Source organism: Corvus hawaiiensis, chromosome 6 (genome assembly GCF_020740725.1).
Source record: "Corvus hawaiiensis isolate bCorHaw1 chromosome 6, bCorHaw1.pri.cur, whole genome shotgun sequence".
NCBI lineage: Eukaryota > Metazoa > Chordata > Aves > Passeriformes > Corvidae > Corvus > Corvus hawaiiensis.
In genome coordinates, this window is record NC_063218.1 from 31,038,102 (window position 1) to 31,047,500 (window position 9,399).

At 34.5% G+C, this 9,399-nt stretch overlaps 1 protein-coding gene and 1 long non-coding RNA gene across 8 annotated transcripts in view; one reads left to right on the top strand and one right to left on the bottom strand.

Moving 5' to 3' along the window:
- CDIN1 (CDAN1 interacting nuclease 1) overlaps window positions 1-9,399 on the top strand; it is a 135,308-nt gene that overhangs the window by 25,290 nt on the left and 100,619 nt on the right. For all 7 annotated transcript variants that reach the window (XM_048305918.1, XM_048305914.1, XM_048305916.1 and 4 more), the window contains exons 2-5: window positions 1,663-1,708; window positions 2,564-2,628; window positions 5,845-5,905; window positions 8,851-8,923. In XM_048305918.1, coding sequence (XP_048161875.1) covers window positions 1,663-1,708; window positions 2,564-2,628; window positions 5,845-5,905; window positions 8,851-8,923 — 245 coding nt within the window. The remainder of the gene's footprint in view (window positions 1-1,662; window positions 1,709-2,563; window positions 2,629-5,844; window positions 5,906-8,850; window positions 8,924-9,399) is intronic.
- LOC125327038 overlaps window positions 1-9,399 on the bottom strand; it is a 68,967-nt gene that overhangs the window by 17,990 nt on the left and 41,578 nt on the right. The window lies entirely within an intron of this gene.

A 9,399-nucleotide genomic window follows, 5' to 3' on the forward strand; every position in this document is an offset into this window, starting at 1 on the left:
TTTTCAAGAGGCATTGTGGTATGTAACTCCTGGCCTCTGTGTCACATGTATATTTAAATATTATTTAAATAGTATTTATTTGATTTAAATAAAAACATTTAAATTCTTTACTATATGGTACTTATTTTTTTCTGTAACCCATTAATTAAATAAATCTGTATATTAGGCAGTTCCTGTTGCTATCATTTTTCTACAGTTTTAACATTCAGTGAGTACTCAGGGTGAACAGTCCCATGTGTAAAATACCAAAGATCAAGGCTCAGCATACTGCTGTCATGCAGATGTTGCACTGGGCAGAAAAGCCCAAAATACAGAGTTACTGCAAAAATGCTGGAAGCACAGTTATGGATAAGACATACCTGTGAGCTCTTTATGTAGCACTGCATTAATCTAGTCACTTTGTTCCTGAGTCTTCAACTGCTTGGTTTAGAGGTAACTTTACATCATGCTTCATATACATACTGTCTGTTAACTCTGATCCAACCATTTAGTTGTGACTCAGTGTTCCCTTTTGAAAGTGGGAGTAGGACTTCTCTGTCTTAAATTAGTTTTTCTGAAGTGTGACAGTTGGAAGGAGAAGGGTCATTTATGTATGGAGAGAACATGCACTTTTAATGTAATTATTATATGATACAGGTGTTAAATTCACATACAAGAAATCTGACAGAAGAGTGAGACATTGTAGAATCTTTGAACTACCTATGCTGTGCCTTAGTAGGTAAGTTCATGAAAGGAAAAAATGTTAATTATTCATAGTGCTTTGCTGTACCATAAAACTCAATTTATTGAGACTATAATTTGTTCAAGTTGCATGTAGTAGAAAAATATATCAAGAGTAATTAATAGTATTCAGGATGTGATGAGGTAGATATATCCACAGAGGACAATTGAAAACAGTAGTGGTGTGGTATTGATTGCCTTTCAGAGGAAAAAAATCTTGTCTCGTTTCTAAATGTTAACAATTCAGAGAGAAAAATTCCCACTTGGGAAGAATGCTTTCCAGGTTGCTTCATTGCCAGGTGTTTGACACTGAGCGGAGCCTTAGATGAATGAAGCTTATGGCAGCTTTTGGAAATGACCGACTCCGGGGAATCTCGGCTTCCTGCTGTGAAAGTTTCCATTTTCAAAGCACATCAGTTTCAGTGGGAATGTTCCACTGGTCCCATATGCTACTTCTGACAGAGGGGAAAGTTTTTAACCTGAATATGAGACAGCTACTGAAGAAGTTCCCTTGCTGCTAACAAAATGAATTTCAATATGTTGCCAATGAACAAGCGGCATGTTCCCAAATGCTGATAGAATTTAACTCCATCAATTATTAACGGAAATTTTGCTTTAATTTCCTTTTTTTCCCTGTTACTTTTTAGCTCCACTACCTGCTCCTGGTAGGACTTTTGGGTTCTAAAGTTGAATCACCCAAACAATATGCTAGTTTGATTTGAAATTCTTGCTATATTTTCCTCCCCTCCCTCATACGTTCTCTCCTTGACCTAGCAGCAGGAAGCCTTTGTCTGAGGTGTTCATCTGGAACAACTTTTCCACACTTGTTTTCATGTTCTGTTAGATTACAGGGCAGCAGGCCTACCTTTGAAGCTCCCTTCTCTTTTGTTTCTTTGCAGTGCACTCCAGTAATTAACTTTGTCCTTCTTTTATTTGTTCCAGTCAATCGCAGTCCACTCTGCTGAGCATCTTCTCCCAGGAGTACCAGGTTAGAAGTTTTCTCCTTTGTGAGGGTTGACAGGTGCCTAATTGAATGATGAATGTCCCTTTATTTCTTTGTAATTGAACTGCCAGCTTTCTGATTGGTTTGGAGGATGTTCCTTTTTCCACATCAAGCACCGCCTGAGTCTCAGTGGATGGCTGCCAAGCCTACCCATCCATCTGTCTAATAACATCTAGCCTTTGCTTATTTGGTGGACCTGTAATAAATTATGCTAAACCATTATTATTCTGACAATAATAATTTCCCTGTGTTGCGTGGTTCCATGTGCTAAATGTTTGCTGACTTGCACTGTCAGTGCTGCTTTCCATTGCTGACAGAGATGATGATAAATGACCATTGCCGAAGTGGCAGAAGGCAAGAGAGGCAGAAAATGGAGTCATTTATCATGAGATGACAGGTGTCAGTCAAGTGGCAAGTCTCTATGGAATTACTTTTTGTAGTTTTTCAAATAAGTTGTTTTTAAGCAATGTTCTTCCTGGTTAAAAATGCCAATTGAATTGTAAAACTAGAGTGCACCAGACTTAGATGGAATTGAATTGAGGGAAAATTAATACAAAGGTTGAAAGAGAGAACAAGTTTTTCTTTGCCCTCAGCAGCCTTCTGTAAACTTATTTAGATTCAATTATTGTGACCTTACTGGCTTTTACATATGGTACATTGCAGTACAGTCTGAAGACGTTCAATTCAATAGGTAGATTGAATGTCATTTCTGTACAGAATCTAAAAACAGGGTTCACATCTATCAAAGTGTAGCCAAGGATTGTGTGTTTGCGTAGTCATGATTTCTGTGTTTTGATCTATGACACATTTGTAAAACTCTTTGTTTTTTCGTTTTTGTAGAAACAAATCAAAAGAACACATGCCAAGCATCACACTGCTGAAGCTATCGAAACTTACTACCAAAGGTATGACCTCCTCACCCCAGTTAAGATTCTTATCATAGCTACTGGTTTTTATGGCAGTTGTGAGTAAATTAGCTTATTAAGCTAATTTTCTATAAAAATAAATTAAAAATTTGGGAATACAGAATGGTTCACCTAAAAATGTTTTTCACTGGAAATACAGAATTTTTTCAGGATTTGGTCATTCTGATTAAGAATGAGTTTACTTCCCTGTCTCTAAGTCAGGATAGGCAAATATTTTTTCATTGTATGTGATAGCATTTATATGTATTGCCTATACTTTGTAATTTTTAGGATTTCTCTGTCAAGTCTAATTTTGATGACAACTTCCTTACAGCAAGAGAGCTTGTTCTGTTACAGTTGCTTGTTTAAAACATTTGTGTTACATTACGAAAAGTTACATATTCATGTATTGCCAGTTAAAGCACTAATTTTTAGATCATTCCTGTTTTATCAACACAAGTGTCAGAAGTAGTTTTTAAGGGAGGATGAAAACCTTTATGTCATATTACAATTGTTTGCATCTTAAGCTAATAAACTGTGTTTGCTGCACCTTATAGTTTTTCTGTTAGTTCTATAGGCTTTACTAAAAATATTCCAATGACATAATTGGGGCATACTGATAACAGGTAAGGATATGCAATTAAAATACTACTTTGTAGACTGACATATCTGAAGAGCATGCATGGCAAGTGAATTCATACTTGTGATTATAGATGTCTGATATTCCTGCTTAATACTAATCTGTATGAATCAAGAAAATAAACAAAGAGCCTTCATTTGTAAACAATTAAATGTTCTTCCTCCAGAGTCACGTATTTCAAACTTAACCACAGCCTGATTATATCAGACACTGGCTTAGAATATCTAGTGTGAAATGTATTAGATGGGTGTTTGATTTCATTTTTTTAGTAGTTGTACTGTTCTGTAAAATTTGTACTGGATCACATCACACTTTTCCTAGCGTTGATTCTTGTTTAGGAAGAATATTGACGTAAAATTTTGTTGTGCTAATAACATGCATATACAGTACTACTTTTAATTATTTTTCACTAGCATAGTTTCAGTGAAGTGGCCTGTGGTAATTGTAACTGCTGTGTGAGTAACTCTTTTCTTAGAATATGTGTAAATCACTAGTAACAGCCTGAAACTTCAGCCTGAAACATGGGACCAAATTTTGCTTTATGCAAAGCAGCAGTTGTATTGGTGTCAGTAGGGTTGTAGGTATGATTAAGTTTGTCTCACATCAGGTAGGAGGATTTGGTCTCCTGTCTTCTTCTGTAGTCTGAAGTATGATAGCAGTACATAATTAATGCATTATGTATGAAGCTGTGTGGTAGTGGTAGGGAAAATCATTCTTTATGCTACTTCTGGGTATGTCATTTTGCAAGTGTATTATCATGGCTGAATAAAATTCACATGTTTAAAAATCAGAGATGTTCTGGTCAATAGTTAGAAAACTCATCTCAGTCCTGTTTTAGTAGATTTACTGTGTAGTATGTTTTGTAAGCTCCAGAAGCAGACAACTTGAGTTAGAAGCCACTTTGAAATACTTCAGGCGTAAACATGACAAACATGTCTTCTCCTCTGCTCTTCTGTAGCATCCACTTTACTGCTGTAAACTCCAGTCTGGATGCTATGTTCCTTATTATTTCTGCCGACATACAAGCAGATAATTGTGCTGTCATTGCTTTTTTAGGTCAGAAACTACCAGGTTTTGAAGGTAGTCATTTCCAGTGATCCCTGTTAGGAGCAAGTAAAATAGTTGAGTAGAGTAGTCTCTTCTGCTCGGCTGAGACTTACTAGTCTGAAACTTAGGCAAACACAAAGTACAAGAAGGATCAGCAAGTTTTCAGAACAGTATTGCCATCAGCATGTGAGACCTGTTAGTCTATAGTGGAGTTGCCAGGAGCGTTGGAAATATCTGGCAGAAATCTACTTCATTGTCAGTGTAGTGTTGCTGTTCGATCATTTAGATGCATGTTTGAGAACATTAATCTCAAGTACATTTTCCCGGTTAGGTATTTTGTATATGATCTCTCATTTTCTTCTGTTACAAATTTTCAATGTTTAAACATATACAAGGCATCTTGTTTGTGGGGGTTTTCTTATGTGGAACTGAAATAGGTTACAGCAAAAAGCTTTTTTCATTTCCTTAATTCATTACGCCTCAGAATAACTTGCAAGCAAAAAGCCCTCTATCTAATCTTATGTGAAGGGGTTTTATAAAGGTGTTCCACCCATTCCACAGAAAGGTAAAATGATAAAGCATTTTAATGTCTGTAACTAATGAGCAGAAGAGTGTCTTCTGATGGATAGATAATGATAGAGCTGGAAAGGCTGTGGCCTTCTAATGATGTCAGTAATGATGTGCTATGCGAATACAGATAGGATAAACGAGCAGGTTCAAATGTTGGTAACTATTGTTCTTTTCCACATGGCTGCAAAGCACAAAGTGGCTTCCAGTATCATAGCTCCTTCCCATCAGCTTCTGAACACAGGTTTCAGGCTTTGTTGAAATGTAAATATCAAGCAGTGAAAGTAACAGAAGTGAGGAAGGCAACATTGTGTGAAGCGATGGTCAGAAACATCATTCTGTGATGCCCTCAACCAGAAACATTAAGCCTTTGCCACTGATAGGATAATGACTTTGTATCAACCTTTGTTGAATCCTAAATATTTCTTCTTTTGTTTTCTCTTTAGAATATTAATTGTTTTGACTGATTTCACTAAAGTAAGCCTTTAGTATTTAAACCACTGCCCAGTTGATAAAATCTGGAATAAATTTGAGAATTTATGTTTTCGTGCGTGGTAATGAATTGAATAAGATATACAGTGCACCTTCATAGTTGAAGGTCATGTGGAACCAAAAATCTTTACTGTGAATAATCGAGGTTTATTTGTCTGTGATGCATCTTTAAGTAGTACAGATATAATTTATTTGTGTGTCATTAAGCTTCATTTTTTTAAATTTCTTGATATATTCGGTTTTTTACCAGTGAGTTCATTGAGATGGATATATTTTGCAGATGAATAGAATAGGAGACAACCCTGGAGAGTTAGTGATTGCTTAAAATTCTTATTTCTTAAAAGATTTCCCATTAAATACTCTGTAATGGGGTATTTTCCCCCAAAAGAAAAAGATTCACCGGGGATGCTGACATGTATAAACTGGTCTTTTCTTGCCACTGCAAAATTACCTGGCTTTGTCTTGTCTAGGTACCTGAATGGGGTGATGAAAAATGCAGCTGCCCCAGTATTGCTGGACCTGGCCAATGAGGTAACCGTCTTTACTTTTTTCTTTAATCTTCCAGTGTAAAACCTGAGGGGCATATCTGTAGTGACTTCAGTGAAAAATGTAATTAACTTTAAAAAAATGGTTTCAAGGCACATTAGACATTTAAAATGGTTCCCCAGTCTGTTAGTACTTAAAATAATTAGACAAAAAGCCACATTTATTAATAAATCAGTTAATGTAATTAGTCTCTTAACTTCAAGGCAAATGTGTAGGATACCCTGAATTTGTATTTTGCTGAAAATTTCAGGCAGACTGTAGGTCTTTAATGCGTAAACTTACTAAAAATTCTCACATTGATTAAACGGAATTGTATCAGTTTGATTCCTTGTTTTTAATAACAAAACCCATCTAAGTTATTACTACTTTTAGTGATAGGAATGCTTAAAACAGATCATTTTCCTGACTCCATTTATTTCTGTTCATACGGATTAGAGGATGGCTAATGAAAACTGCTTAAGATAAAGCACTTAAGCAGAAAAAATTCCTCAGTGTATGAAAAGTTCTGTACGGATGCCGTTAAAGTCTTGACAAATTTATTGATGCTGTTTATTAACTAGAATATGAATTTGCCTCATTATACAAGGTGTTATTTGTATTAAAAACTGCTATCTTAGCACTACCTTAAAGAAGAGGTACAAAGTTTGAAAGAGTGGCAAGGAGTTTCCTAGAAAAAAAATTGATGAAATACCTGTTTTTTAAACTCTAAAATATTTATTTACCGTAATAGTAACAGTACAATAGCTGATACTCCCTGGAACTGCTTATGCAATCCTCAGAGGGATAAAATGAAATGTATGCTGTTTTGTGTTGCATTTTAATAGAAAATGTAAGAAGGAAGCAGAAAATGAGTGTTTGCATTAAAAATGATATGGCACTATGAGCATTAAGTGTAGCAATAGCAGAAAGTTCTACATGTTACGTTAGTAAAAAAGAATGGTTTTTCTCACATGTACATGGCTGCAGCCAGAAAATGAGTGATTACCTATCAATTACTGGAAGGTTTTAATGGTCTGTGAAGTGTCTGTGTAACCTGATCGTACAGTTAACATAAAATAAAGGATTTATTTCATATTAGTGGTAATGTGTAGCTTCTTACCATCTCTGGAAAAGACAAGTCTTGAAGTACTGAGAATAGAATGTACTTTACATAAATAAGTACAATCTTATTAAGAATTTAGGTAAACATCTCAATGCCTGATATATTGCACCCGTATTATATGGGAACTGTCATAAAAATATTTCAAGCACAAAGTAATATATCTGTTACTGGTTCTTTGTATATTTTTCCCATTGATTTAGAGATGATGCATATAATTTCTGACTCCAGTGAGCATATCTTTGTTTATATTTCACTAATGCATTTTTGCAATTCAGATCAAAGATATCTGCAGTTCAGAAATAAATAAAAATTAAATCTAAGAGAAAGGGGAGATGCATAAAGAACTTATCTGCTTCTGGTTTTGAAGTAGCAGGTATATCAGAAAGGCAATGCATTTTGTGACTGCCGCCTAATGCATTAGGGAAACGTGGCAATAACCAGCACCAGATTACTGCTTCCAAACAATCAAGCTGCCATTTTTATATGATAGTTAATATTTAAATGACATACTCTTGCATCTGCTGACAATTGATGTAATGGTAATACTTTATGAGTCAATATATATTTAATCAGTGGAAACTGTAAAAATTGATGAGAAATACATAACATAGCTGTATTACAGTGTGTAGCAGCTCTGTTAAATAGGAAAAGCTCCATATTGTTATCTTTTTGGGGTGTTTTTTGAGGGTTTATAAAACTACTTCTAATTTTTTTTTAATGAAATTATTTTCCAACTGTTCATATTGCATATATAGTACAAAAAGACTAAAATAAATCACATTTTTGTTAGAAACAATAAAATTAGTCGCTGTTCTCTTCATACAAATGTTTTCAAGTGAGATTTGAAGCACTATGAATTTTACTTACATGCTAAATTCTGACGTGAAGCATGATGGCCCTATTTCAAAGAAAGATGGACACATGATTAATATGAAAATTAGGGCGATGCAAGTACCTGAACTAATAAGGTAGTCCTTATTCAGGCTGGACTACCTTCAGTAATTTCACCATTTTTCATGTGTCAGCTCTGATGTGGGTTACTGGAAATAAGCAGCTCCATGGAAAGCATTTCTCTCTACTTGGGGAATTTAAGGCCATCCAAGTACATACATATTTGTAAAAATATATATGCACAAATGGAGCAACCTTTTTTGTCTGGTTACTAAATCAAAATGAAATTTTTGCAATAATAATGAACTTGAAAAGATGGCAAGAAAAATTCACTGTGACAATGTATGAGCAAGGTTTACTGTCTCATAGTTAAAATTCTGATTCACTAAAGCAGTATTTTAATGGTATATAAAAAGCTATTGTAATTTCAGGAGCAACTAGGTCGTACATTTTTCATACATATAAAAAAAGTTGAAATGAAGGAATAGCTTTGTTAAAAATGAAAATATAAGCTCTAAAGTAATTTTGACCAAGCCCAACACATCTGCTAGAAATATTGATGCTAAGGATATGTGGTATCACTTGATGGGTACCATATGAACGAATATTCATAGCAAAGGATCACCACTTCTTTTCCATGATGGATAACCTTATAAAAGGGATTTCACTCTCATATTTTACAAAGGGTGGTTCAGATGCAAAATGTACAAACATAATAACCAGGATTATATGTTGTCTACCTTATTTGGTTTTTCACTGGTACTGGGGATTACTACTACACATTTGGTGCAAATAGTTGAGTTGGGTAATTGGAAAAAGATCCTGTTTCCTCTATTTTGCTCTTCATTTTAATCTACAAATAGATTACAGTTCTGACAAGTGTGCATCTAAATGCATTTACCTCCTGAAATTCTGTTTTTGTTTTTGTTGGGCTAAGGTGGACTTTGCCCCATCATTGATGGCTCGTATTGTGTTGGAAAGATTTCTACAAGAAAAAGAGCAAGCTATCCGTAAGTATCTTAGCTGATTTTTTTTTTTTTGTATTTTTTTTAAGATACTTTTTGTTTCAACTTTTCTTCTGACTATGATAGAAAAATAATTACCACAACATTGGAAGTGAGATAATGAGGGTAACATTTTAAGTTTGGTATCTTCAACCGTTAATGACAGTTAAACTGTATGTAAGAAGACCAGCCACAATTTAATACTATCTAAATGAATCATTTTCCTCTTAGATTTCCAGAATATCTGTTCTTCCAGTAAAATAAAGGGTGTGGGACTTGCACCACATTTATATCTTTAAAATTCTGTATTTTAAAAGTTGGTAATTACTGACAGTAATTCTTAAAATAAGCCTAAGCCACTTTTTAATTTTGCAACATTGCAGAAATATTGCTAGTATATACAGAAGTACATTTAACTGATCTCAGTACAAGAAAATAAAAAAAATGGAATGAAAGGGAAGAAAAGAATAGAGCTACAGGAG